This window comes from Brassica napus, chromosome C7 (assembly GCF_020379485.1).
Source record: "Brassica napus cultivar Da-Ae chromosome C7, Da-Ae, whole genome shotgun sequence".
NCBI lineage: Eukaryota > Viridiplantae > Streptophyta > Magnoliopsida > Brassicales > Brassicaceae > Brassica > Brassica napus.
The window spans coordinates 50,376,146-50,403,368 of NC_063450.1; the positions used below are offsets into that span (position 1 = coordinate 50,376,146).

Sequence of the window (27,223 nt, forward strand, 5' to 3'; positions counted from 1 at the left end):
TTAACACAAATGTATAACTCCAACACACTTCTCTCTCTAGCCCTTCTCTCTCTCTCAGATTGTGTTTCAGAGCTGTCACGTGTCAGGTTCGAAGCTCAAAGAAAAAAATGGGTCTTCCTCTAATGATAAACAACGACGACAACAACAACAACAAGGTCGAGCTTTCTCGAGTGGCAGTTTCCGACACACATGGTGAAGATTCACCTTACTTCGCCGGCTGGAAAGCTTACGACGAAAATCCTTACGATGAATCACATAACCCTTCCGGTGTCATTCAAATGGGTCTCGCTGAGAATCAGGTAATTATATTATTACCCATTATCAACTTTTGTTAAAAATAATTATTATATTCTGTGATAATTAATGTATATTAATCGTCTCTCACTCTCGATCATCTCTTCTTCAGGTATCGTTCGATCTTCTTGAAAGTTACTTAGAGAAGAAGAACCCAGAAGGCTCGTTGTGGGAATCAAAAGGATCACGTGGGTTCAGAGAAAACGCACTGTTCCAAGACTACCACGGTCTCAAAAATTTCAGACAAGCCATGGCTAGCTTCATGGAAAAGATCCGTGGAGGTAAAGCTAGATTTGATCCTGATCGGATCGTCCTCACCGCCGGAGCCACCGCTGCTAATGAACTCTTAACTTTCATCCTCGCCAATCCCAACGACGCACTTCTCGTCCCCACGCCGTATTATCCAGGGTACGTGACACTTTCTATATTTAAATTTAAATATATGGTTTGATTACATTAAACAAAAAAAATAGCTGCAACTAACACACACTACTTAAAAGGATATTTGTATTCACCGAATTTTTTTTTTTTTTAAATTACAGATTCGATAGAGATTTGAGATGGAGAACCGGAGTGAGAATTGTACCGATTCATTGCGACAGCTCGAACCATTTTCAGATAACCCCTGAGGCGCTCGAGGCGGCTTACAAAACAGCACGTGACGCGAACATTAGAGTCCGAGGAGTGCTCATAACCAACCCATCAAACCCATTAGGCGCGACGGTCCAAAAGAAGGTTCTAGAAGATCTCCTCGACTTCTGCGTACGCAAGAACATTCACTTGGTCTCCGACGAGATCTACTCCGGCTCCGTCTTCCACGCGTCAGAATTCACCAGCGTAGCCGAAATCGTAGAGAACATCGATGACGTGTCAGTCAAGGAACGTGTCCACATCGTTTACAGCCTCTCCAAAGATCTTGGCCTTCCCGGTTTCCGAGTTGGGACCATTTACTCGTACAACGATAATGTTGTGCGGACAGCGAGAAGGATGTCGAGTTTTACGCTTGTCTCGTCCCAGACACAACACATGTTGGCTTCCATGTTGTCGGATGAGGAGTTTACGGAGAAGTACATAAGGATAAACCGAGAAAGGCTTAGGAGACGGTACGAGACAATTGTGGAAGGGCTTAAGAAGGAAGGGGTCGAGTGTTTGAAGGGCAACGCAGGGTTGTTCTGTTGGATGAATTTGGGTTTCTTGCTCAACACGAATACGAAAGAAGGTGAGCTCGAGCTTTGGGATGTGATCTTGAAGGAACTGAAGCTGAATATATCGCCGGGATCGTCGTGCCATTGCTCGGAGTTTGGATGGTTTAGGGTTTGTTTTGCTAATATGAGTGAGAAGACTTTGAAGATTGCGTTGAAGAGAATACATGAGTTCATGGACCGACGAAGGAAGGTTTTGAATTGTTAAAACACAAGAAGTAAATTAAAAGTTTAAAACCGATTTAATTTTTATATGGCTAATACATGGGGGGTAAGGGGAAATTAGTTTTTTTTTTCTTGGAAAGAGAGGACAGTTAGCTGAAATCCATTTATGTAAAGTGGGTTTTGATTTGTTTCTCTTTTCTAGATACTATTGTTTGTTTTCTTGCTTTGGAAGAAGTAAGTTAATTTCATGTTTATTAAGGTTGATTGTAATATTTGCTGTTATATACGAAAATTGAATAATTCTTTTTGTTTATCATGTTGAACATTACAAATATCTCTAAACATTTTCATATTGATCTTGAAGGCCATTGATATATATACACATAATATTTGTTTACCTTTTTTTATTTGAAGATGATATTTGTTGCTGTATACAGCAAGTGGGTCTAAATTGAATGATTTCAACGAGATTATGTCAGTGTTGATGTAATTTCCAAAGAGGTTAGTGTTGTTATGTGGTCGGGTCTTTTTGACTTGGTCACTCTACAACTCTAACAAGTAAGGTGTTCCTTTTTTCTCTTACTTTAATTTATCCGAAAACACGGTATCGGTGAGATCGAATTAATATTTTTGTAGTTATATCAACTAGTTAATTATTTTCATAGTATAATTGTATTAATTGGTTAGTTCATTTCTAGCTAGAGTACTCTTCAAGTTATTTCGTTCCCTTGGCCAAAGCCGAGGTCGTATACCACATGATGAATAAAAACAAATGAACTCGCAGCAAAGACAATGGTCTCTATTAAAATAAATATAAATAATGCAAATTGCCGTTATAAGTATTATTATTATGTTGTGAACAAGATCGTCTATATTCTATACGTTTAAAAACACGGAATGGTAGGTATAGTCCAGAGGTTGCATGCAACGGAAATATAGGCATTTCTTACATGATGCACCTATAAAACAATAAACTAAGGGCAAACTAATTAAAGTATACATGTACATCGTAAAGCAAAACAAATAGAGCTTAAACATATTGATATAAGTTTTTTATATACACTTGTTTTAGATAATCACAAGATCGAAAACAAGGACTGAATAATTCAATATGCATACTTGTTAATATATAGTTACAGTTTCAGATGTTTGTCAACTGAATCAATTCGTCCACTTTTATACGTATATATTTTCGTTGATTATACCTATATGGATATGTAACTTTTGTTATGCCATTCACTTGTAACAAAGTACAATTGTTTCTTTGAGTTTATACTTTGACTTGTATAACTATATATATTATACTTTTTTTGGAGCAAAACTATATATTATACTATATATGTAAATAATGCTTCTACTTATACAGCTATACAAGAGAATTATTTGATTTGACTACTCCGTTAAAACAGAAATCTCATTAGTTAAGTTTATTAAAATGGAGTTTAAAAGCGTCAAAGAAGTATTAATAAATTGTGATTAGTGGACTTTGCATGCATAATTATTTTTAAAATAATCACCGATTCGACACTTAGTCTATTCTATCTACATGCTTGAAGTCTTTCTACTTTTATACTTTTGACATTATACATGCGCATGTCTCTATCTCCGTGTCTAATATAATTTCCTTTTTGGTCAAACTCTAATACAATCTCTTATATTCGTTTTATACTTTGATCATGTGTATGCAATGTCAACTGATCATTAATCTCATTAATCTTTCGTTTTCCGGTTTATATATATTATATACCAATTAAGTAATCGACGGGACGCATAAACCATACTTTTTAGGTATATCGGCTACGTTCTGTGCTTCTCCGAATAGATTAACTAACGCGTAGAATTTTTGGGCGCCTCTTATATACAACATGCTTGGAAAGTCTTTGTACGTAAAATGATTTTGACTTTAAGTTCATGTGTATTTTATAATGGACACATTTATGATATTTTGTTGCTCGTATATATAGTCAAACTATTTAAAATTTGTATTTGTGGTTTTGTGACAAGTGCAAGGGTAGACTTTCCAAACTTCCGTATTAAAAATATATTTGTGAGATCATTTATATTTTCAGACAATGAAAATTTGTAGAATACAATATCGAAATCTTATTGTCCATGACTAATGCTGAACAAATCCAACCCTTGACGATGACCAGAATAAAAGAAAGTATAATTAGTCCGGACCTATTTTGAGACTTGAGTGATCATTTCTCGTTTGGTCCCCTTTTCTCAGGGACTCTTAAGTCTTAAGTCTTTACTATAAAACCAAAAAGTATGTTCTACCCTTATGTATTATGACATTATCACTTTAAAATATCTTACTATTCTAAATTAAAATGTGAAGAAACAAAACTCGCATACACACACGTCCGATCGGAGTCCTTAGCATTTTCCAACTTGGTGCTACTTTTTGTGGGAGTCAAAGGTCAATCGTAACAACTGGGAGAATCTTAGCCGTCAGATCAGTCCTCACCTCACACGCGGAACATGCTTACAGGCTGGTCTCATCATTAACTACGTAGGTCTCATCTTCGTGTCGTTCTTATGAGCTGCTCGGCAGTTATATTCATGGACTTATCTCTACACGTTACAAGTACAACAACCCGAAACCTACAAATAATTACACGCGTACCCATTACACAAACGTGGTTAGGTAAAAAGTGTGTGTATCAGTTTTAGTTACCAGATTTGAGTTGGAAGTTCTATCTACATCACCACAAATCTCTCTGTTCCATTTCTTTTTTTTTTCTTAATGTAACCAAAAAGAATAATATGAGCAAGGCCTAGTAATAGGCATGGCCGTACCCAAACCAAAGTACCTACCTAAAACCCATCTGAAAAACAGAAACCGAATCCAAACCGTTATACAAAAATATCCGAACGGAACTTATGAGGTTAGTATTTTGGGGTTTGGGTATAATCCAAACCAAATCGAAATCCAAATTAGAATATGAAGATATCCGAAATTAGTTAAATATGTTTATATATGTTAGATATTTTATAGTATTCTAAAGATTTTTTTGTAGTTTGTTTTATTTGTTATTTTGAATAATTTTTATTTAGTTTTGATAATTTAACTAATTTTAATTAGATTTACGAATAATTTATATAATTTGAATTTTTTTGTCAAATTTTCTGGTTTAAAAAAAAATATTGGGACGATTTTAGACATTGGTTGTAATCTGATCTGAACCGAATCTGGAAAGAACCGAACCCAACCTGATAATTTGTAAAATCCGAATAAGATTTATGAGCATAATACGGAAAATCTAAAAATCCGAATCAACCGAACCGAAATCGACGGGCCTCCGAACATCCAGGCCTACCTAGTAATTTGTATTATTGTCCACATAGTTTTCTTAGCAAATGCCAAATGGGATATTGCTCTTTGTGGGCTCAAGAACTGGAGTTTCATATATGGGCTTATAAATGGGCTTTGACTAGAAGGACTCTCCATGTCTTTGGCTATTAGTGGACAGACTCTCCATGTCTATGACGTTGAACATTTCCTAAATCCTCTGAAGAAAAAATCTATGAAGAAGTTAGCGAGAAGATGGCGGAGAACTCGCGGCGACGACGACGAAGATGATGATAAGCTCGTCCTCCCTACTTTTGACGACATCGATTCTCGACCTATTGATACTCAAGGTTCTTCTTCTTAATATTCGTCCTGTTAATTAAATTACTCAAGCAGATTCGTAAGGCGAGTTCGTAAACACTTTGTTCGTTATACAGAGCAAGAAGAGTACGTCAGGTCGCTCGAAGAAGCTCACACTCAGCAAAGTCGGCAATGGAAGGTATGATTCATCGAACAACAGTATCTAATACAAACTCGAGAGTTGTGGATTTTAAGAAATGTTTATATTCTTCATTGTGTGTGTAGAGCGTGTTCGCCGTTCTTCTGGTTTCCTACGGAGCTTTCCTCTTCTACTCCAGTTTTCAGCAGTTCATGTCACCGTGGGAGCTGGTACGTGTTCTCCTTAAGTTGAATTACAATTTAAAACTCAGTTTATGATTCTGTATTTTTTTTGGCTATGGAGAGGTGATAGGATACTAAAATTGATTTACATTTTTTGTATTCATAACACTATGTTTGCCTCTGCGTGTGGAGTTATGTGCACATGTTTCGCTCTTTTTAGAACGGCATTATACAGATGTCCTTTTGTTTAAGATATGCATATTGTATTCTCTGTATTTCATGAGTTCTGATGTGATGTCATTTTTTTCTTTTCTGAGCAGCGGTATCATGCCTACTTCATGGAAGATCTTAAGTCGTGGATGGTCATTTCAGCTGGTTTGTCTTACATCTCTGTGTTCTTACTTTGAATCCATGGTTTATCGCCTTTGTCCCTCGCCGTTAGATATAGTGGTCCAGAGAATACTATACTAGCCTTACTGCATAATCTCGTTTGCCGTTTGCCAGTTTGGGAAAGAAACAGATATGTGAGATGCATATTAGTCTAATCCCCACTTTCACATGGTCAATCTCTGGCTGTAGTTCCTGAGTATCACTTTTCATGTCTGTTGGTGGAATAGTGTAGAATGAGAAAGAGTGGATTGATCTTTGCTGCTTCTCTGCTTGTATGGTTATTAGAACCATTTTATTATGGCCATAGTGAAACCTTACAGCCATCACAAGATTTTGTTGCTTGATCATAAGTTTTTTTTTCTTCTTACAACTAGAACACTTTTCACCTGATTTTTATGGATCAGAGTGGATTGCCATCATGGCTTGCTGCCTCTCAATTGTCGGGCTACTAGACAAGAAGAATGATCATGGACGGTGGTTCTGGTACTCTTGTGTTCCTGGATCTGCATTGGCCATCTTTTGGCTTTATTACTTGCTCAGGTACACTAGAGAGTCATCCTTTCAGATGCCATCTTACATTTGGTAGACATTCATAATTACTATTATTAGAGTTGTGCTAATGATCCGTTCTCCCTCGTGGTCTAGGCTTCCGAAGTTCCGGTGGGATGTTATCTGGCTTCCATTTGGCCCCCTTTGGTTGGTGCATCTATCCCGTATATATAACCTTATATGTCTAATATAGATCATGTGTGTATGGCACTAATGTTTTGTATCAACTTACTCTACTTTGAATTTTGAAGCGGAGCTGGAATTTGTCTATACGTGGATCATCTACTGGAGGAATCATCTGAAGAAGTGAAAAAACTAAGGAACTATATGTATGCATATAAAGCAAGGTAGAGATTAAAAAAAGTCATTCCAATACACTTGAGAGTAAATCTGTGATGGCAACAGTGCAAGTTTTGACTAAAAACAGAATGTTTCTGAATAATCTCTCATTATTGATGCAAAACTATATCTTCCATGTCAATCATGAGTCTATAATCATTGGTAGGCGAGTTCCAAAACCATATTCACAAACTTCCGCACCTGTTACCTACGTTTAAACTTTAAACTAAATTGTTCAAAGAGAGCGTTTAGTTGGCCTAGTGGTACGAGGGTGAGACATCTTACCAAACATTTTAAAACCATTATGATAACGATGATGATGTACCATCAAATTCTTCAAAAGTACCAAACTTTGTTTCTGTTATCTCTGTTGCGAGTAAGAAACATGGTTCTGTTCACAGTAATGAAACTAAAGAAAAAATCTTGCAAACAAGTTCTGAGACTGATATTATTAAAGAGCTAGCATGACTGACGATCCCTCGGCTTCAAATTTTGGGTGTATCTGATTATCCATAGATAGGAAAGAAATTAACTTATGCTTCTAATGTCAGCAATGAGATCGATACTAAACCGCCAGTTCATGATTTTAAAAGCTTTTTCAGCGTTCAATGGAAGCATCTGTTTGTGGGGGTTGCTCTGTTTCTTCAAGGGTAAGTGGAGGGTAGTAGCCGGTGAAAGTGAAGCCTCTTCCGACGATCTCACCTGCACAGAACCATACGAAGCAATCCAGACCAAAAAGTGCTGCAGTCCCAGCCTCTTCCACCTTCAAATCCGCACGATTCTTCCACAAGCCTTTCACGTGATCAACTTCCTTCCAGAACGACTCAGTACGTCCACGAATGCTGCAAATCCACATAAACAAGTCAGTCACAGCAACAAAGAGACCATCAAGAAATCTACACCAAGACCTCTATTAAACAGGAGTGATTAGGCACAATATTACAACATCGTCTACCTAGCGAGACGAGTGTAGAGAAGCTGCCTAGACAGCTCAATAGATTTCATTAAAAAAATTAAACAGCAATTATACCCATAATTTAAAGATACATAAACATAAACAAATATTTGAATAATTATTTTTTGACATTTATTTCAAAAAAATAATTGAAATTATCTCTTTCAAAAAATTTTTTAAGAAAAGGTTTTCTTTTTGGAAAGATTTTTCTTCAGAAATTATAGAAAATAGTTCCTTAATATGTATGATATATTTCTGAATTTGAGTTTACTGAATAAGTAAAATATCTTCCTAATATCAATAAATATGTATAATATCTTCATAAAATTTGGGAAATTTTTTTATAAATGTGTATTTAAAAATAATTTCTCAAATTTATATTTAGGAAGAATTTCATGAATATATTTATGAATATCTTACTGAATTTGATTTATATGTATATTAATAGGATATTTTAAAATATGTATGATATCTTTCTAAAGTTGTGGAAGACTTTCCTGAATTTGATATCTAAATTTTATAATGATATTATACATATTTAAAAGCATCTTTGTAAATTTTCAAAAAAAAATTTCCTAAATACACATTTAAATCAAATTCGAAAAATGACATAATTCCAAAATATCCATATAAAATACATTCAGTAAATCTATTTACACATTTACGAATATCTATACTATTATTTGAGAAGTGAATTTGCTTACTTGTCATTTTTTCCATGATTTTAGTTAATTTGCTTAGTTGTCATTTTTTCTATGATTTTAAGATAAATCATTAGTTTAATTAATATTATTATTTAAAATTTTGCATACTTATCATTTTTTTCCATGATTTTAGTTAATTTGCTTACTTGTCATTTTTTGATAATTTTAGAATAAATCATTAGTTTAATTAATATTATTATTTAAAATTTTATTTTAAATCTATATATTTATCATGATATTAAAGATGATTAATAACATTAGACTATTCTACTGATATATATATACTATTATTTTTTAAAATATATTTTAATATATAATTATCATGATATTTAGGATATTTAATTAATAAATAGATATTAACAATATCTATTGATAATATAGTCATTACTTTTATCTTATATTAATTTATGATTTTAATGACTAATATTATAGTCATTTCTTTGATTTTTATAGGAAATATTGATGAAATACAAATTTTATATATAAGTATTTTAATATATTTGAATTAACATGTTTCTTTGGTTTATTCGGTTTGATCGCTTAATATACTCAACCATATCCATATACTGCGGTTTCTTAAAAATAGCATCCATTCAGTTTACTCGGTACTACTAAATCAAAACTGTTTTCCCTATTTCGGTTTGATTCGGCTTTAAATAGTTCGGTTTTACCAAATTGAACACTCCTAGACTATTGTTATTTTATTAATGTTTTATAGTTGTGATTTTTTATAATCCTTTCCGGTACCACATGATTTCTTTTCAGTCCAAATACTACATGTATTTAATTTCAAATACAAATTTCCTAATTTAATTATTAAATTTTGTATCTAATTTAGTTATTATTATTTTATAAAAATAAATATTAGAATTAAAAATGGTTAGGTATATAGATATATTAATCCGCACAAGGTGCGGGAGATCAACTAGTATTCCTAAATTAAAGATTCTTATTTTACAAATTAAAGAAGATATCTTATCCGTTCAAACAAAAATCTTCAGTGGCATGTATCAGTCTACAGAGAACCAATTAGATGCCAAACTTTCACATTACCGGAAGCAGAGAAAATGCAATACCCCATACCCTAACCACTAAACCAATATATATCTTTTAAACCGAAATCAACCAAATCACTTCTCAAAATTATTCAACCAGACCTCTTAAGTAAACCCAGGGGCGGATTACAGTACAAGCTACGAGGGTACGTGCCTCCGACTACTTTTATAATTTTTGTCAATTAGAACCGGTCTGATAATCTTCTGTAGCTATGTTGGTAAAAGTGCCCCCATTAGGTTTCAGTGCTGAGAGTTCGATCAACTCACAAATTATTTTATGTGCATTTAGTGTTATGTGTTGACACGTTTCAGTTTTATTCTTTTTACTTTTTTCCAGAATTATTTCTTTTCTTATATATCTTTCTTTTTTTCTTTTGAACTGACTTTCATTATATTTTCATCTTTAAATTTACTTTTTTCCAAACAACGTATAGATCATTGTCTTTAAATCCATATTATCAATTGCTAGTAAATAAAACATTAGTTAATTTTAAAATAGTAAACAATCTATTCATTTTTATTTAAATTTTAGAATTTAATTTTTTGTGATGTGTTAAGTAAAATTATGTAGTATAAATTGACATAATATTATATAGACTTCTTTTTCTAAACATTTAAAATTAATTTTATTTACAGTGTGTTGTTATGATTAATAATTTAGTAAAGTTTTTAAAAAAATTATATATATTATAAATATAATTTTATGAGTCGAATAAAATTATAGTTTATAATTATTTTGCTTATAATATATTATATAGACTTCTTGTTCTATACATTTAAAATTAATTTTATTTACATTGTGTTGTTATGATTAATAATAGTAGTAAAAAAGTTTTTTTGTCAGCAGTAAAAAAGTTTAAAATCATATATATTATATATATATATATAATTTTATACTTTATTATAATTCTACTTATAATATATTATTTATTTTAATTTAAAATCTGTGCTCCTGTCAAATGATCTGTCTGGACCCGCCACTGTAAACCATCATCCTTTGGTATAGACAAACGGGTTGAGAGACGAGACTCCTAAAGGCTTAAATAAACAGATGAATATTTTTATGTTGACGTAAAGCTAACACAAAATATATTTGCATTACATGTTGAAGGTAGGTGATGAGTAGATATTTCGTCATGCCTGTGTGGAAAAGCACATCTATAGAATTGAGATAACATATTAATATAGGCCACGTAATGCTGAGTCAATCCCAGCTTTGTATTAACGGTGCATTGACTTGTACAAGGCTACAAATCAAGCGTTCATACTTTTGAGGACAAAACTCATTCATATTTTCAGGTTAAGGACACCTCTTTGTTATCGGGGAATTCAATCAATCTAGCAAAAATATCGGAAACTATAGAAAATTATCTAAAATAACTAAAAAAACACACTGAAAATAGTAATTACAAACCAGTCAAAACTTCCAAAACTCACATCAGAAAATCTTATCCCGGATTTTTTTATTATCGTAGATTGTTTTTTTTTTGTCGTAAACCTCAGATAAAACAAACAGTACAAGAAATATATATAAAAAGCCGTTTCTAAATTGGACAAATATAAAAAAAGATTTGTTTGAGGAAATACATAATTCGTTAACGAGGACTTAGATTTCGTCCTAATATCAAGGAGAGCAATTGTCTCCCAATTCAATCTACCACTATAAATAACATACATTAAACTCGTAAAGTCTTCATCGCAAAAGATTAAAGATCAAAGCAAAACCAGCTTTTTTTCTTTCTCTGCATTATTTCTCACCGTTCTTGGAAGATGACAATCTCTATTGAGAAGCCGATGTTTGGTAAGGAACTATTCTCCTAGATTCTTAAATTTTCCAGTTTCCCTAGCATTACAATGATAGCTTATGTTTCCTTCAAATATCAATGAGAGCTTATGTCAAAAACCAAATAGTTTTTCTTGTGGAAAACAACGATTTTATAGGAGTTTTTTCATAGAAATTTCAGCTAATAACATCGATATTATTTCGGCTTTTTGGGAAGAACAATGTATCTTCGTCTCTTTTTTTCTAAATCCTAACTATTTTCAAGAAATTTATAATTTATATATTTACCTTTGTTCCAAGTAGAGGAAGTTTCTGCATTCCAGAAGAAGAGCGAGAACAATACCGGAGACTTAACAATGGCCAGCGAACACGATGAAGCATTCTTGGCGCCTGAGATGAATGCATTCGGCCGTCAATTCAGGTTTCTTTTTTTTCTTTTCTTCCCCCATCTATATAGAGTGGTACTTTCTATATACCTTGACCTGATCGATATGCATGCATTGGTTTTGCGGTCGCAGGAACTACGATGCTGAGAATGAGAGGCAGAAGAGCGTCGAAGAGTTTTACAGATTACAACACATTAACCAGACAGTCGATTTTGTAAGAGTCTCCAAATTAATTAGGGTTTATGAGACCTCTACAGTACCCTCCCTGAGATTAATGGGGGTTATAAACATTTTGATCCATTTTAATAGAATTTGTTTCAACAATTTAGAGGTGATAGAAAATTTGTTTCATATTCAAATTTAATGTATTTGTAGGTGAAAAAAATGAGGGCAGAATATGGAAAATTAGATAAAATGGTGATGAGCATTTGGGAATGTTGTGAGCTCCTTAACGATGTGGTGGACGAGAGTGATCCAGATCTCGACGAGCCTCAGATCCAGCATTTGCTTCAATCCGCGGAAGCTATCCGCAAAGATTATCCTAACGAAGAATGGCTTCATCTAACCGCTCTTATCCATGGTAAATTTGTTAACACTCTTTTTTATGAATAATAAAAATATATCTAATATGGCTTATAATTATGGAAAACTAGAATATGATATGTTGAAAGTTTCAAAGTTTCTTCGGTTTTGATTTGGTTTCAGTCTTTCAGATCAGTTCTGATCTTTAAATGAAGTTTTAGTTGTTAGGAACATTTCACTTAAAGATCATTTTGATATCAAACTGATCCTTTGTTATTTTTTCCGTTTTTTTATTTGATTTTATCCAATTATATTGGATACACCTAATTGAGGTTTAGAACGATTCATCACATGAGTATTGAATTTTCAGATCTTGGGAAGGTTATTACACTCCCACAATTCGGAGGACTCCCTCAATGGGCTACTGTTGGTAATTTAAGCTAAATTTGTGATTAATGTTTAAATTGTCTTATTATATGTTGTAATGAAACTAAATGTTTTCTCGCTTTCACAAAATTATTCAGGTGACACATTTCCTGTTGGGTGTGCATTCGATGAATCTAACGTCCATCACAAGGTAAATATAGTTGATTCAATCTCATTATAAAAAAGATTATCATATAGAAGTGTATAAAGTTGTGAAAACAAGTTTATATACACAAAATAGTGACTAAATAATAATTAACTGATCTAAAACATTTTTATTTTACTTGTTTTACACCAGTATTTTTCGGAAAATCCTGATTTTCACAACCAAGCCTACAACACCAAATCTGGTATTTACACAGAAGGATGTGGCTTAAACAATGTAATGATGTCATGGGGCCATGACGACTACATGTATCTGGTAATTGTTTTTGCTGGATTTATATAATTTATATTTTACATATCAAATATTGTCCAAATATTAAATTGATTTTATTTTCAATAAGTTGAATGATAATTTAATTGTTAACTATTCTATGTTCGAACCCGATTATAAAGTGACTAGTGACTAATGGTTAACTAATACTCCGTATGTATTAATTAAAGGTTAACTATTATATTCCTAGGTGGCTAAGGAGAATGGAAGCACCTTACCGTCAGCCGGACAGTTCATAATTCGATATCACTCATTTTACCGTAAGTAGTTCGATTAATTTTCTTATGATTTTAGATAATATTATAAATGAGTAATATTTAATAATAGTAAGTTTTAGTTTAGTTAATTAATTATATATCTACAGCATTGCACACGGCTGGAGAATACACACACCTTATGAACGAGGAAGACAAAGAGAACCTCAAGTGGCTACACGTTTTCAAGTACATCTACATTTAAAACACGATTAATTAATTGAGTCGTAATCACAACTGGATCCTCTAAGTTGCTATATATCATTGTTATTTTATACAGCAAGTACGACTTGTATAGCAAGAGCAAAGTTCATGTTGATGTCGAGAAGGTGAAGCCTTACTACATGTCACTTATAAGAAAAGTGAGTATATACTGCATATTGTTATACAAAAAGAAAAAGTAATGATACAGGACGAATTGCTGAAAGCACATAAATATTTCTTGAGTTTTCAACTTATTATTCTTTACTCTATTTTGAAATTTTACAGTATTTTCCGGAGAACTTGAGGTGGTGAGAATGTGGAGAGAAAAAAAAGCTGGCTATGAAGTAATAAGTCCTGTGATTCACTTACAAGTTACAAAAGTTAACACATTGTCGAGTTAATGTGAATCTACGGCATAATTGTATTATATATATTACATATATATCGTATGTTAATTATTTTCAGGTCGTCTCTAAATGTAATCACAATCATCCATAGCGAGTAAGAGTATGTACGCTGTGGTTGATATATAAGACCTGAGATTGATTTATTAGATAAATAATAAAATTTATTTATATTTTAAAGTAAATACGACTGGTGAACTCATTTTACTCAAGATTAGACAAATCATGTGTTTACAATATTGGAGTTTTTTTTTGGTTTAAATGTTAACAATATTGGAGTTTATGAGTGGAAATGCATAAACATGCCATATATGACCACTCAAAATCAAAATAAACACTAATAATACATGTATTTTAATAGTAATCCGAAACATCATGCTTTCTTCTGAGTCAACACAACAGCAGTTACAAAAAGAAGGGCAGCAAACATGTGTTACATGCACAGAGGAAAATATTTGATACCCTTCTTTTTGTAACTGATGCTGAGTAGAAGAGGAGAAAAAAGCATGATGTTTAAGATTACTATTAAAAGAATATTTTCTTTTTGATACCCTTCTTTTTGCAGCATTCTCATTACCGTCGTATGAACACATACATAATGAATGAAAGGAAGCATTAGGGAACACAAGTTGAGATTTTGCGGGTTATTTAAACAATTTTAAAATAGTTTTGATATATTTTTTCATACAGATTTGAGAGCCAACGTTTATGTAAATTCTTTTGTAAAATTTGAAGTTATAGATTAATGTTTGATTTGTTATGTCCAAGACGGTCTTGAGTCTTGACTATAGAAATGTACTTTTTATTAAAGAACACAAACAACACCCAGGGGAAGAAACACACACACACACACAAGCAACACATGACATAACTCAGAATTCTAAAGCATGAAGCATACATAAGAACAAGCTACTTTATAATTACAATGCATTTTAGAACATAACTCAGAACTTGAGACCCGAATCTTTGAGTTTCTCCTCCATGATCATGTCCATTTTGTTCCCCATTTCTGGAGTTAGATAATTCTTCCAGTCACCGACTATCCCTTTACGAAAATGGTTCTTGTTATCAATGCCATTGACCGATTCTCCGGTCATGTTAACCTCCAAACTTCTCAGCTTAGACAGAGAGCACATCTCCAAGATCTCATCCACACATCCATTTTTTTCTTCTTTCTCAGAAATGGGACAACCCAAGAACTCTGCAAGCTTCTTGAGCTGAGCATGGGGATCTGTTTTCATGTCATCGTACTTCATAAACAGAACATGCTTAGGGTTTTCCAAGCTAGCTTTCCAATAACTCAGGATATGATCCCAAAAGGGACCAAACAAGGCAACCCCGCTGCAGAAGGACTCGAACATAGACTCGAGAATGTTTCTGTCCTCTTCTTTGTTCAGACACCTGCAAATGAAACGCCAACGTGACACCATACAATCCTTAGCATCCCTGCAAATGTACACTACCTTGCAAGGAGAGTATTTGAGAGCTTCTTGAAGAGTATGGAACGGCATGTGAGTAGAGAACACCCTTTGAGATGACGATGAGATCTTGGTCAAGTCCGGTTTGTGGGTGTCGCGATACAGATGCATCTCAAGAATCGGTACGAGGTCATGAGGGTTGTTGGATAAAAGAGGATGATCATCACCAGAAGAAGGGTTCTCTGATCTCTGGAAGAGGGTCACAGTGAGTGCCTTGATCCATAAGGTACCGGATTTAGGGAAAGATGCGATGATGATATCAGTGTCTTGAGGCTGAAGACCTCTCTGGACATTGAGGATACCTTGGAGGAAGTTGTAGTAATACCAAGTACCTTGGTATTTGCAGAGGTTTAGACCGAGGTATGGTTCATCTGAAGGAAGAGAAGAGATTAGAGTCTTTGTTTCTGAGGTTAAATCTTCTTCTCTCAAGTTAATCCATAACTCTTTCTTCTCCATTTTTTCTTTTGTCTTTCTTGGCGGACTTTTGTTTGGTTACAATTTGTGTGTTTGCTTCAAACTCCTAGCACTGCTATTTATATTGAAAAACCTTTGTATACTACTGATAGGAAATAGTTAGGAGACATCAAGTTAAAACATTGATCCAATTTCTTATTTACACATCATTATATAAACTAGATCCTTTCTCCGCGCTACGCGCGGATAATATATTTAAATTTGTTATATTTATCATTTTTATTTGTATGAAAATTTTTGTATATTAAATTATATATAATTAGTTTTTAAATTTTATTTTTTTATATTTTTAGTTTAAAGTAAATATTTTTATTATATGTAACACAATTAACTAATAAAATATGAAGAATTAAGTCCGAGATTTTAGAGTTATGTATTAAAATTATGTATAGAACATAAATTATCTTAGTTTAAAAGATCGGAATCTCATCTCGAATAAATTCACGAAACGAAAAAAGTACTTCAATCCTATAAAACCCCCTTTTCAAGAAAAAAGCGTACTTAATAATATTTATTTTACGTGTAATAGTTGAAAAATGACAATTGAATATCGATCTAGAATATTATTTTAATATATCTAATGGTAAAATATTAATTGTAATTAACAAATTTTTGAATTTTGTAAGATTACATGAATTAGAAGTCTTTAAAATCTAAAATCTATTTTATTAACATAATATATTTCTTATTCATTTATTATTTTGACGTTACAAAATATTGCTTTATTTTAATTTGTATATTAACTTTTTAATAATTTACAAGTAATTTTAAAATTATCAAGAATATAATATATTTAAAATTATTTATTTATATATATATCCAAATATGATGTCTCATTTTTATGTGTGTTTGCGTTGAGCATATTTAATTTGTAGTTTGTATATTTAATACCTTGTTGCGTGCCGTTCTATGGTTTTAATAAATGTGTTGTCATTTCATTTTTTATTACTACTAACATGATTTTTTAGTGATCAGTGATAATGTATTTTTAACGTTATGTATTTTTTTTATCGTATATTTTCTAACTCTTCATGCTGACACTTTTTTAGAATCATTTTAATTAGATAATATGTTTAAAGATGTAAATAAAATTGTGTATGTTGTAAATCTAGACTTTTTAGTGTAACTGAGCACTTTCAGTTATGAAAATTATATTATGATTTTATTTTACTAAATCTTTCTTTCTGTGTATATTTTTTGTTTTATTTTGTATTTTTACAATTTTATTGCCTTATTCTTTAATTGCAGAGAATTGCTATTTTTAATTTTTGTTTCATATACCTTAAAAGTCTTCGGTTGATTTTTGTTTGTTTTCTTTCTCTAATTACAATGTACAGTTTGACTGTTTCTTTTTTTTTTGGATCAAACTACTAATATCATGAGATAGAAAAGTTTAAACTCCAACAATGGAGTGAATATTTGTGCTAGAGAAAACTGATTTAGCCACTAATATAGTGAGATATTATAATATTAGAAGGTATGGAAACTCTTCTCTGTTGTCCTACGCTGGACATAATTAAGTTGTTATCAATTGATTCTATATTTGTGATAACTGGAAATACATCTTTATGTCTTCCTTACATTATCCTTAATTGGTTTATGGTTCGACCATTTCTAATATACTGAGAGTAACATAATATTAGATGTTGATTATCTTCTTCCAATTAGGAATGCACAGAATGAGAGAAATTCAAGGTGATACCACTTTACAATTTTGTCCTCATATCTATATAGAGTTAGTTTATAGATTACTCTATATGTTTCAAAATGTAATCAGTTTTAATTAAAATGTGTAATATTTAAAAGTTATTACTTTAGAAAACTATCATTTAATATATAAATTTAATCAATTACACAGTAATTTACATAATTTAATTGGCCACACAATATCCAATAAATATAAAGTTACATTGAAATATAAAAACAATTTATTTAGTGAAACAAAAAATACTTTTAAACCATTATATTATAAAACAAAGAAAATATTCAAATCATATTGAAACATTCATAAGAATCAGAAAAGCTGAAATCTCAATGTCGATCATTTACGTCGGCCATGCTTTAGACCATCTCCAATGTATTCCTCTATTTTTTTCTCTAAAATAGAGGAATTTCATAATAGAGATGGATTGTCTCCGATGCATTTTCCTATTTTCTCTCCTGAAAAAAAATATTCTTGATATATTCTTTTTTAAGTTTACAAATAATATTTTTTATTTCTGAAAGTTGAAAACCAGCCCAATTTATTTTAGTATTTTATAAAATTATGATATTATTTACACTAAATATTTCTTTACAAACTATTATGTAAATAAAAAAATATAATTATATTTATATAAATAATATATTTCACTAAAAAAAAATTTTCGGTTATAATTGTTTAAGTAAAAAGTTAAAGGATCATTTTGTAAAAACAAATAGAGTAGGTGACATGGCAAAAATATAGTTTCTCATTGGCCGATTATTTTCACCTACGTGGAGACTCTATCTAATATAGCATAGCTAAAATACATTTTAAAATTTGCTTGAATGTTCCAAATAATGAACTTATTAAAATATCTACATTAATAAAATATTAAATTGTAATAAATTATGAGTTATTCAAGTTCATGAGTTCAATGTCAAATATTAAACTTTAGATTTTGTGTAAGTAGAGTGAACCATTACCATGGTAAAATAACTGAAACTAATTTTCATATGTAGCTATACATTTTATCCAAAAATATATATGTAGTTTTGTACTTGCAATAGTAGTCAGAAGAAACTTACAAAAACAGAAGTTGTTGTTGAGAGCTTAAGCAGATTTCTATATTCTTTGATTATTGTGTTTTTATCCTTGATCCAACTCCCAAGTGAATGTTACTGGTTAAAGTAATTTCTGACAACTTAAACATGTCAAGAATCATACACACTGGCCATTTCTTATATTTGTTATTGGGTAATTTCATGAGAAAATGCCAAAAAGGTCAATACGCCTATTACATTAACATCATAGTATATTTTCTTATTCCGTTTTCTAACTACCTAGAATTAAAAACTACTTTTTTTTGCTGAATAGTAGCTAGAAAAACCTTATATAGGCTGAATAAGCTGAAGGTTATCTGCCATGTACTTATGCCAAGCTATCAAGAAAAATATGTGAAACTTTGGTAGATAAACCACAAACTATCAAAAGAAGGTCGTATATAATTCTGCAGAATATGTTTATTTGCTATGTTTAGAAGAGGGGGAATCTTGTATGTAATTACTATTACTGAATTGTCATTTCCTAAAGACAACCTTTGAATACATCCCAAAACTATAAGACTGATAATTTCTTTGTTAGCCAAGTGAAACCCATTCTAGTTGCAGATTTCTAGCATAAGAGAAATTCAAGTACATTTATAAGAGGAAACACATAAAAGAAGAAATAATAATAATTACATGAATGATGAATCCAGACAAACCAAACAACAGTACTTGTCGTTGAACAAACATTATTTTTCTTATAAACTCCAAGTCTCCAACAATTGCATACAGAAAAAAAGTCATGAGAAAAACGCTCTACAAAGTTTCAAAATTTTCTGGTTGACTCTTTTCTTTCTGTAAACATCAAAGATGTCTCCACCTCGAGCTTGTACAACGTGTTTTTTGGTTGCTTGGAAGTAACAGCAATCCTCTTCGTCCACCAGCTCAAAATTCAGATTATACTTTGTCACTGAATTTGTTGTTTTGATTCTTATGCGATGGCATCAGATCATATGGTGCCTTTTAAATAACCAAGATGGTCACTAAACTGAGAAGTACCTTCTGATTTTAGAGCAGAGGCTTCCCAGTTAACACACCGGGTAAACTGTAAATCTCTGGGGATTCAGGGTGACTTTCACCGCAAGAAACAAAGTCGTGAACTTCGTTTCCATTGAACTGCACACTATTTCCTTCTCCATTTGCCTTTCCTTCATCAAAACCCTCTGTCCAACCGCCTCTTCTAACAACCCAAAAGAAGAATAAGTATTAGACATGAGCACATAACCACAAGTGTCATCTGGATCCAGGTTCATCAAACATTTTACTGCTTGCTGAGCAACCTCAACTTTTCCTGCAAGCACAAAGATAAGAACTCCATATAATAGTGTCTTCTTACACCATTATGGTCATTATTACTCTCTTCTTGAAACTCTTTACTTTTTGGACCCCAACACAATGGTTTTGTGATTCCTGAGCTTAATTCTTTAAATTCTCAGCTTTGCTCTTTGCTTCTCCAAGCTTTGACTGCGTCTTATAGGCTTGATTACCAACTAATGCTAGCTTAATCAAATCAAATATGGCCGTTAAATACGCAACAATATCTATTTTGTTGACTGTGACTATGACTTGCTCCACACCAAAAGCTATAAGAACCCGTGTATGCTCCTTGTCTGCCCTTTCAAATTATCTAAGCCCGCTTCAAAAGCACCAATAGTTGCATCTATGACCAGAATCACAGCAAGTTCGGAACCATGAGCTAGGTATAATACTGAACTCCTAAAAGTACACCACCACAGTTCTGTTGAAGGAGTGTGTTCAATTTATTTTTAAAATTTGACCGAATAAGTGAAAATCAAAGCAACAAAATGTTTGATGAGGGCTTACGGGGAAATGAGAAAATGGACTACAACTCGAGTAGTTGCGGTGACGTTGTTGAGAGCCGAGCCTTGGACAGACTGTATGTGGCCTACAACATCTACAAATAAATAAACTGGTTTGAAATGGTAACAACAACAACCAAAGCTCTCTGGTGCAAAAAAAAAAGCTTCTTCATTCCCAAGAACCTATGCATCCACGCTAGCCTTAGAACCAGTTACAATATTCCACGGATAAAACTACAATTCAGACCCAAAAGAAACAAAGGAAGAAAAAAATAGATGAACTCCAAGCATTTAGATGGGACTTACTTCTCTCTCAGGCTTGGGAACACAACATTTGACTAAGCATCATTTGTTTATGGTCCTCAGCTTCCTTATACATATGTTCCAGTCAGAGAATAGATTAGTTCCAAAATGGGGAATCAAATCAATTTCCTTCAACTAATAGACACACACACTTTTTAGCATCTTCTGGTTCTCTGTCTTGATCTGGATTCTACATTGATGAATTCCATGAATCCCCCTTCTAATTAGGTTAGTTCAAGATGAGGCAAAAATATTTTAAAATGAAAAATTTCCCAATTGAAAAAATAAAACCGGCATAAGTGAAGGTTACGAAAAAATATAGTACCATGTCGAGCCATGAGCTCTTGCTTTCTGCTATGTCTAGTAGCTTCTGTTTAGGGATCAGCCTACACAGAAGAAATATAAGAGACATATTAATAAAACATCAAATTGCAAACATCGTGTTTTCAAATAAAACCCAGCTATTGTTACCATGTTTCCATGTCAGGATCTATGCGGCAGAAGGATCCACTGTTGATTGCTTCGGTAGTCCATGACGCTAGCGCTGAGGGGATCTGGCCGATATTGACAGTATATACTTCTAGATCTAGAAAATGGAAAGGCTTGGTTCAGATTTAGACTGAACTATTGATTTCAAAATTCACTATACCTTTGGCGGGTGGATTTGTAGCCGGAGCTTTTACCAGATCTTCACTACCTTTTGAAAATGGCTTCCTAAGTTCACATGAACTGGAATGAAAATCACCAGAACTCCACTTGTACGGCGTCGTAGTAGCTTAACTAAACAACCAACACAAACATCCCTCTGTCTTTAAAAAGGACTCTTAGAAACTGGTACGTGAAAATACATCAAAAATATCTTCAAATATTATGGAAACGACTATACCATTATAAACATACACAAAAGGAGCCAGAATAGACTAAAGGCAAGGAATCTGGAGCCGCTGTGAAAAGAAATTGAATTTGTCAGGATATAGAGAGAAAGCAGTTGAAACAAAAAGATGAAACAGATAAATCCAAGGAAACATACGATGGGCTCTTCATATTCTTTTGAACTTATGTATTCGACATGGCTGGCTGAGGACGTTTAAATTCTCTTTCAAGCTTCGGTAAAGAATAAAAACTCTAACATGGTGTGAGATTGTTGAATTACAATGCAAGAGGAGACTTGCCGGAGGATTGAACTGATTTCATGGCCATCGATCCAAGTTGTTGAATATGATTCCATGAAAGCTTTGACGACGGGTTTATATAAGAGCAAGAGAGGAAGGTGGAAGGAGCATAAAGGAATAATTAAGAGTGGGTTGCGAGTAAAACGGTCAGGATTGGAGGAATTTGGAACGATGAAGACATATGAATTCATCGACTCAGCCTCGGCTGTTTTAGGGTTTCTTTCGAATTGGGTTTATGGGCCAACTACTTCAATTTACGGATCAAGCAAAAAGCAGCACAACACCAGTGTGACGTGGACAAATAAACTCACCCTATTGGCTAATTTAAAATGAGGACGTGGATAGCTTCTCTACTCCTCATATAACCCTTTTAGTATTAGTTAGACTAGATATTTCTCTTAAATATTATCTTACTACAACCTTAATAACATAACATTAGATCATTTTTATATATTGAACTTTCTCTCCTCTCATGAAGCTACCTAAGAAAGTGATGCACCAAAAATTGACACATCATCTTTACAATTTTATGAAATTTTTCAAATTTTTCTTTTTCTTATTATTCAACTCAAATATTTTAACAAATTGTTTAATAGTTCATAATCTTTTTATGAATGATCTTCTAATTACAAATCTATTTTTTGGTGATGACAAATTATCATCTACAAATATATCATATTATTAAATATTTAAATCTGAAATTAATTTATACATATGTGTGTGTTTAAATGAATAAGAAATATCATTTATTAATTTAAATCATTTATATATACTAAATAAATATACATGGATATGAAAAGTCAATTTTTCAAAATTTTAATCTACATACAAATTTTTTGTTTTTTTATATACCATATTATTAAGTATTTAAATCTGAAATCTAAATTTTCATATAAATATGTTTAAATGAATATGCAATATCATTTGTTATTTTCAGTCATTTAGATTTATTAACATAGATTTAAATGAATATTAAATTACATTTTAAATTTTTTTAATCTAAATACTAAAATTTTGTTTTAGCATATTTTATTAAAATATAATAATTTGACTATACCAATATTTTATATATATACATAAAGTTATTTTTTATCTTTTGGTGATGAATGAATATTCTATCAAAAAATATTTATTTGTTGCATCAAAAATGTCAAAGTGGATCAACCTTTTTAGTAATTATTCAGTTACAAATCAAATTCTGATACTCCTATCTTTTCCAGTTTTTAATCTAGATCATAAGTATAACACTTATAAAGATGACACCTCTCCGAGTGATTAATATGATGATTCATATACTTGAAAGTAAAACTCATAAAATCCTCTGATCCGTTTTGCAATGAGAAAAAAAAAACAACAAAATGTGGAAGCGCATTCAAATCTTGTAAACAGGAGTGATTCCAAGAAGGTGAAAGCATTTCCGCATCACTATGGCCGTTGCTTCACAAAGTAGGAGACGGCTTGCCTCCTCTGCTGAACCAATGACCTGTAAAAAGTTCATGTTTGAAGTGAGATAAGAAAGATATCACAATAGTATCAAATAGAAACGTGGAATGTCCTGAATCCACACCTGATGAACGGAATAGAATGAGGTGTAGCGTTCAGATAACTCGTAGAGGTATTCGCACAGCGCGTGCGGCAACAAGTTGGCGCAAGCTGCCTCAACCGTCTGCAATAGTTTCATACATAGGTTGTGTTCATCTTGTTACTCGGAAAAGAAAAAAAGAAGTCAAGTTTGAAACTAGTATCTAAAGAATGAGCATCTGTTACCTCAGCAAATCGAAGCAAGTGAAGCCCCAATGCTCGTTCTTCTGGATGATCCAATGCTAGCTTACCTGTCTGCAATAAAGCAGATGATCAAAACATAAGAATTACTCTCCAATGAAAGTTCATTTATATTCAAGAGGAAGAACAATGAAGCTAAAATACCTTCTTCAGCTCGTCTATGTCTTTGCCAGACTTTCTGATGATTGAACAGATCCGAGCATGGGCGTAAAGAAGGTAAACGGCTGTATTTCCCTGCTCATGATGACATGGAACCAATAAGAATTTCTAGGTTAACTGCATAATGTAAACTAGGTGGTAGATTCCAGTTACCTTGTCACTAAGCATTTGATCGAAGTTGAAAGTATAACTTGTGGATCTGTTGTTCTTCAAGTCAGCATACCTTGAAAGAACATTAAACAAAACCGCAAGTTAGCAGTAGCATAAAAATATCAAAACAGCTGGTAGAACATTAATATCATAATGTTTGTTCAGCTTTGATCACAATACTCACTTCACCGCACCGTATCCAACTGCCTCAGCTGTTTGGTCTAGCTCCTCGGGAGTCCATTCTTTGTCCTTACCTAAACAGCGAAAACAACATTATAAAGGATGAGTAAGACCCACAGCAAGTCAATGGTTAAACAATTAACAATGATGATACAAAGTTAGATACCACGCTCGATAAGGGCAGTTTTACTGCGAGTCTTGGCCTCATCTAGCAAATCAACTAGTCGGACTACCTCTGAAGACCGAGTTCTGAACCGCTTGCCATCTTCTCCCTTGACGAGACCAAAACCAACATGGTCAACTCTAGGGTAAGCTTTATCACTCTCTGGAAGCCAACCTGCTTTTCTGGCAGCCTGATTCATAGTAACAAGATATAACCACAGTTAAGACTGATACTTTTAAGCAAGACACGTCAAAAAAAAAAAAAAAAAAGACATTCATCAACCCTACTTTGAAAAACATGCTAAAGTGCTGCTGCTGGCCAACATCGGTCACATAAACAATCCACTCAGCTTTCTCTTCATTAAGCCGATACCTGGACCATGCAGATTTTAGCATATCATCAGACAATTCACTATTAAACACTATTCAAGTTACGCTTGAGCAAACACAAACACAAAGATAACACACACCAGAGAGCAGTCAGATCTGTTGAGGCATAGTTAAAACCACCGTCACTCTTTACAACCATGAGTGGGATGTTGAAGCCTTCAAGGAAAATCACACGAGCACCCTCACTTTCTTCAATCAAACCCTTGCTGTTCAGTTCCTCAATTACTTTAGCTATATAGGGGTTGTAAAAGCTCTCTCCCTGTCATTGATCAATGTAATTTTCATTAACCCCTTTTTTTTCTATTCTGTCTCAAATAATATAGTATATTATGTCCATCTACTCCTTTACCTTTTCTTCAAGCTCAACTCTAAGGCGTTGATAAACCTTGGCAAACTCTGCTCGGCTAATGTCACAAATCTTAGTCCAGGCCTTGCGGTAAATAGCATCTCCACCCTACACCCCCAAGAAAAAAAAGCAAAAAAAAAAGACAAGTGAGTTGTTTAGATCTTACAGCCAAAGCAGCAGCATATTGAAACACTGCCTACAGAAGACAACACCAAGAAGGTTATTTTACCTGTAGACGGACCACAGCCTTTTGTGCCTTCTCCTTGAACTCCGGATCAGCATCAAATTTACTCTTTGATTCTTTGTAAAACGACTGTCACATGACATTTGATGTTAGGATGCTTTAGTTGTTCACATAAAGTGCATAAGAAGAAGGCCATATGACGTAAGGCAGCTGACCTGAAGATCTCCAATTGCTGTCTCAGTGACACTCTCCGTATCAGGAAATTTCTCAAAGAGGTACTCAATGAGCATCCCAAACTACATAATCAAAACAATTTTTTTTTGTATTTTTTTTTTGATAAATAATGGAACACAATCAAGACATTATTTGAAGAAGAGGGAAGTAGCTATCTACCTGTGTTCCCCAGTCACCAACGTGGTTTCTGCGTAGAACTTCAACCTTGGAGTACTCAAGCATGCGTGCCAGAGTGTCACCTATGATAGTCGATCTCAGATGACCAACATGCATTTCTTTTGCAATGTTGGGAGATGAAAAATCAACAACGGCTCTCTTAACTGGAAGAGAAGGCGCCCATGTGTCAATCCCATCGATAAGCATAGTTTCAATACTCTGCGTATTAGAAAACAATTATGGTTACACATGAAGAGGACTAGAAAACCGATTATACAAACAGCAGCAGCACCTTAGCCATCCACTTGGATGATAGTATGACATTAACAAAACCAGGTCCAGCCACAGAACATGACTCCACCATCTCAGAAGCAGGTAGATTCTTCAAAAGGGCCTATGTGTAAAAAGTAAAACAAGATAAGAGCCAATAAGAATCTGCTAGAGAGCACAGAAAAGCCACTAACCTGTCCAACAGCTGGAGGACCCTTGAACTGAGTACCCTTTCCTTTAATTATGGACCATAGACCCATTGCATTATTACTGCATAGAAACAATATGATTTAATTTAACAGAACCAGAAATTAACTTAATAGGAATTTGAATGAAGTGAAAGAAAGAGGGAGGGAGAACCATTGGTAATCTCCAGGCTTTCCAGGAAGCGAGGCAGTAACTTCTGTCTCAACACCGGTTTCATCAGGAACTGTTGATCTCAGAGACGCATCAAAGAGCTTCTCCACCTGGCGTTTTAGATTCCCAGGGTATTCTTGAACCTGTCACAGCACTCAAAAGAATCATTCTTGAACCTGTCACAATGTCTAAAAAAACTCTGACTTACAGCAGCCATGGTTGTCACTGACTTTGACTTGGTTACAAAAGTAAATCTCTTAGCCGTTGCTCTCAATACGCCTGTCTAGGTTACAAAACCGACATAAGTAGAATCAGTACATGCAAAACGACTAGACTTTAATAAATGAAGAAAATAAAAACTTGATTGTAACATTCATTGGCTCTGCTATATAACAGTAGTCTTATCTCACAGATATTGCAGTAGAAATGTTACTACATGGCCTAGAGCTCAGAGGAGAGGGTCTTTTACCAGAGGGAGAATAAGGAGATGGCAAGTGATGGAGACGATTGAAGGTGAAGAGAGAAGACGGCGGTGTAGCTATTACCGGGACAAGGGTTAGGCTTCTTGCCATATCTTTAGCTTCTTTTTTCCTACTTTTCCTTTTTTAATTTTTTAATTTTAATATTAATTTCTTAGCAGATTAGGTGTTGGGCCGTAAAATGTCTAGGCCCAGTAGCAAATTTGGTTAATGAGTTCGAGATGTTTAAAACGCGGACGTGATGGATCCTTGCGCGCTACGACATAACAAGGTTTCGTAAGAGCTAAATTAAGATTTATGAGTCTGTAATATTTGCGCACACTCTAGAACTTTTCATATACAATTTTTTTCATATA

At 33.2% G+C, this 27,223-nt stretch overlaps 5 protein-coding genes and 2 long non-coding RNA genes across 8 annotated transcripts; 3 read left to right on the forward strand and 4 right to left on the reverse strand.

Annotated features, from left to right (window-relative positions):
• Positions 1 to 1,931, forward strand: LOC106409122 (1-aminocyclopropane-1-carboxylate synthase 7). The gene is made up of 3 exons (XM_013849803.3): positions 1 to 299; positions 407 to 702; positions 837 to 1,931. Exons 1-3 carry the CDS (start codon positions 108 to 110, stop codon positions 1,702 to 1,704), a joined length of 1,356 nt encoding a protein of 451 aa, XP_013705257.1. The 5' UTR covers positions 1 to 107; the 3' UTR covers positions 1,705 to 1,931.
• A 3,205-nt stretch (positions 1,932 to 5,136) lies between these two features.
• BNAC07G40140D lies at positions 5,137 to 6,997 on the forward strand. The gene is made up of 7 exons (XM_013849745.3): positions 5,137 to 5,306; positions 5,394 to 5,455; positions 5,542 to 5,625; positions 5,898 to 5,952; positions 6,372 to 6,507; positions 6,613 to 6,663; positions 6,768 to 6,997. Exons 1-7 carry the CDS (start codon positions 5,192 to 5,194, stop codon positions 6,865 to 6,867), a joined length of 603 nt encoding a protein of 200 aa, XP_013705199.1. The 5' UTR covers positions 5,137 to 5,191; the 3' UTR covers positions 6,868 to 6,997.
• A 190-nt stretch (positions 6,998 to 7,187) lies between these two features.
• Positions 7,188 to 7,860, reverse strand: LOC125590109. Its single transcript, XR_007326306.1, has 2 exons — positions 7,811 to 7,860; positions 7,188 to 7,697 (listed from the first exon to the last, which is right to left on the reverse strand). It is a non-coding gene; the product is annotated as an uncharacterized LOC125590109 (long non-coding RNA).
• A 3,310-nt stretch (positions 7,861 to 11,170) lies between these two features.
• LOC106407713 (inositol oxygenase 4) lies at positions 11,171 to 14,169 on the forward strand. Its single transcript, XM_013848588.3, has 11 exons — positions 11,171 to 11,370; positions 11,656 to 11,773; positions 11,871 to 11,952; positions 12,114 to 12,318; positions 12,631 to 12,690; positions 12,785 to 12,837; positions 12,985 to 13,107; positions 13,313 to 13,382; positions 13,487 to 13,565; positions 13,657 to 13,738; positions 13,866 to 14,169. The coding sequence occupies exons 1-11, from the start codon at positions 11,340 to 11,342 to the stop codon at positions 13,890 to 13,892; spliced, it is 930 nt and encodes a 309-aa protein (XP_013704042.3). The 5' UTR covers positions 11,171 to 11,339; the 3' UTR covers positions 13,893 to 14,169.
• A 304-nt stretch (positions 14,170 to 14,473) lies between these two features.
• Positions 14,474 to 16,075, reverse strand: LOC106409821 (cytosolic sulfotransferase 3-like). The gene has a single exon (XM_013850376.3). It carries the CDS (start codon positions 15,916 to 15,918, stop codon positions 14,929 to 14,931), a length of 990 nt encoding a protein of 329 aa, XP_013705830.2. The 5' UTR covers positions 15,919 to 16,075; the 3' UTR covers positions 14,474 to 14,928.
• A 3,076-nt stretch (positions 16,076 to 19,151) lies between these two features.
• LOC125590110 lies at positions 19,152 to 22,410 on the reverse strand. The gene is made up of 2 exons (XR_007326307.1): positions 21,318 to 22,410; positions 19,152 to 21,232 (listed from the first exon to the last, which is right to left on the reverse strand). It is a non-coding gene; the product is annotated as an uncharacterized LOC125590110 (long non-coding RNA).
• An 880-nt stretch (positions 22,411 to 23,290) lies between these two features.
• Positions 23,291 to 26,998, reverse strand: LOC106411344 (arginine--tRNA ligase, chloroplastic/mitochondrial). Of its 2 annotated transcripts, none has more exons than XM_013852096.3 (18): positions 26,858 to 26,998; positions 26,597 to 26,667; positions 26,392 to 26,531; positions 26,226 to 26,301; positions 26,054 to 26,155; positions 25,765 to 25,980; positions 25,587 to 25,667; positions 25,417 to 25,500; positions 25,191 to 25,295; positions 24,922 to 25,100; positions 24,740 to 24,824; positions 24,456 to 24,642; positions 24,294 to 24,363; positions 24,113 to 24,182; positions 23,945 to 24,034; positions 23,786 to 23,854; positions 23,586 to 23,684; positions 23,291 to 23,501 (listed from the first exon to the last, which is right to left on the reverse strand). In XM_013852096.3, the coding sequence occupies exons 1-18, from the start codon at positions 26,958 to 26,960 to the stop codon at positions 23,391 to 23,393; spliced, it is 1,938 nt and encodes a 645-aa protein (XP_013707550.2). In that variant the 5' UTR covers positions 26,961 to 26,998; the 3' UTR covers positions 23,291 to 23,390. The 2 variants fall into 2 exon arrangements, with proteins under 2 accessions (XP_013707550.2, XP_013707551.2); XM_013852097.3 differs by having other exon boundaries at positions 26,597 to 26,671; positions 26,858 to 26,987.
• Between the last annotated feature and the right edge of the window lie 225 nt (positions 26,999 to 27,223).

Excerpts from the sequence above, each read along its gene's own strand:
- BNAC07G40140D (XM_013849745.3), top strand. The coding sequence starts at position 5,192 with ATGAAGAAGTTAGCGAGAAGATGGCGGAGAACTCGCGGCGACGACGAC. Across the intron at positions 5,456-5,541 it reads AGCAAAGTCGGCAATGGAAG|AGCGTGTTCGCCGTTCTTCT; the intron begins GTATGATTCATC and ends TTGTGTGTGTAG. Across the intron at positions 6,508-6,612 it reads TGGCTTTATTACTTGCTCAG|GCTTCCGAAGTTCCGGTGGG; the intron begins GTACACTAGAGA and ends CTCGTGGTCTAG.
- LOC106409821 (XM_013850376.3), bottom strand. The coding sequence starts at position 15,918 with ATGGAGAAGAAAGAGTTATGGATTAACTTGAGAGAAGAAGATTTAACC.
- LOC106409122 (XM_013849803.3), top strand. The coding sequence starts at position 108 with ATGGGTCTTCCTCTAATGATAAACAACGACGACAACAACAACAACAAG. Across the intron at positions 300-406 it reads TGGGTCTCGCTGAGAATCAG|GTATCGTTCGATCTTCTTGA; the intron begins GTAATTATATTA and ends TCTCTTCTTCAG. Across the intron at positions 703-836 it reads CCCACGCCGTATTATCCAGG|ATTCGATAGAGATTTGAGAT; the intron begins GTACGTGACACT and ends TTTAAATTACAG.
- LOC106411344 (XM_013852096.3), bottom strand. The coding sequence starts at position 26,960 with ATGGCAAGAAGCCTAACCCTTGTCCCGGTAATAGCTACACCGCCGTCT. Across the intron at positions 26,156-26,225 it reads GTCCTCCAGCTGTTGGACAG|GCCCTTTTGAAGAATCTACC; the intron begins GTTAGTGGCTTT and ends TTTTACACATAG. Across the intron at positions 24,825-24,921 it reads ACAGATCTGACTGCTCTCTG|GTATCGGCTTAATGAAGAGA; the intron begins GTGTGTGTTATC and ends TGCATGGTCCAG.
- LOC106407713 (XM_013848588.3), top strand. The coding sequence starts at position 11,340 with ATGACAATCTCTATTGAGAAGCCGATGTTTG. Across the intron at positions 11,953-12,113 it reads TTAACCAGACAGTCGATTTT|GTGAAAAAAATGAGGGCAGA; the intron begins GTAAGAGTCTCC and ends ATGTATTTGTAG. Across the intron at positions 13,108-13,312 it reads ATGACGACTACATGTATCTG|GTGGCTAAGGAGAATGGAAG; the intron begins GTAATTGTTTTT and ends TTATATTCCTAG.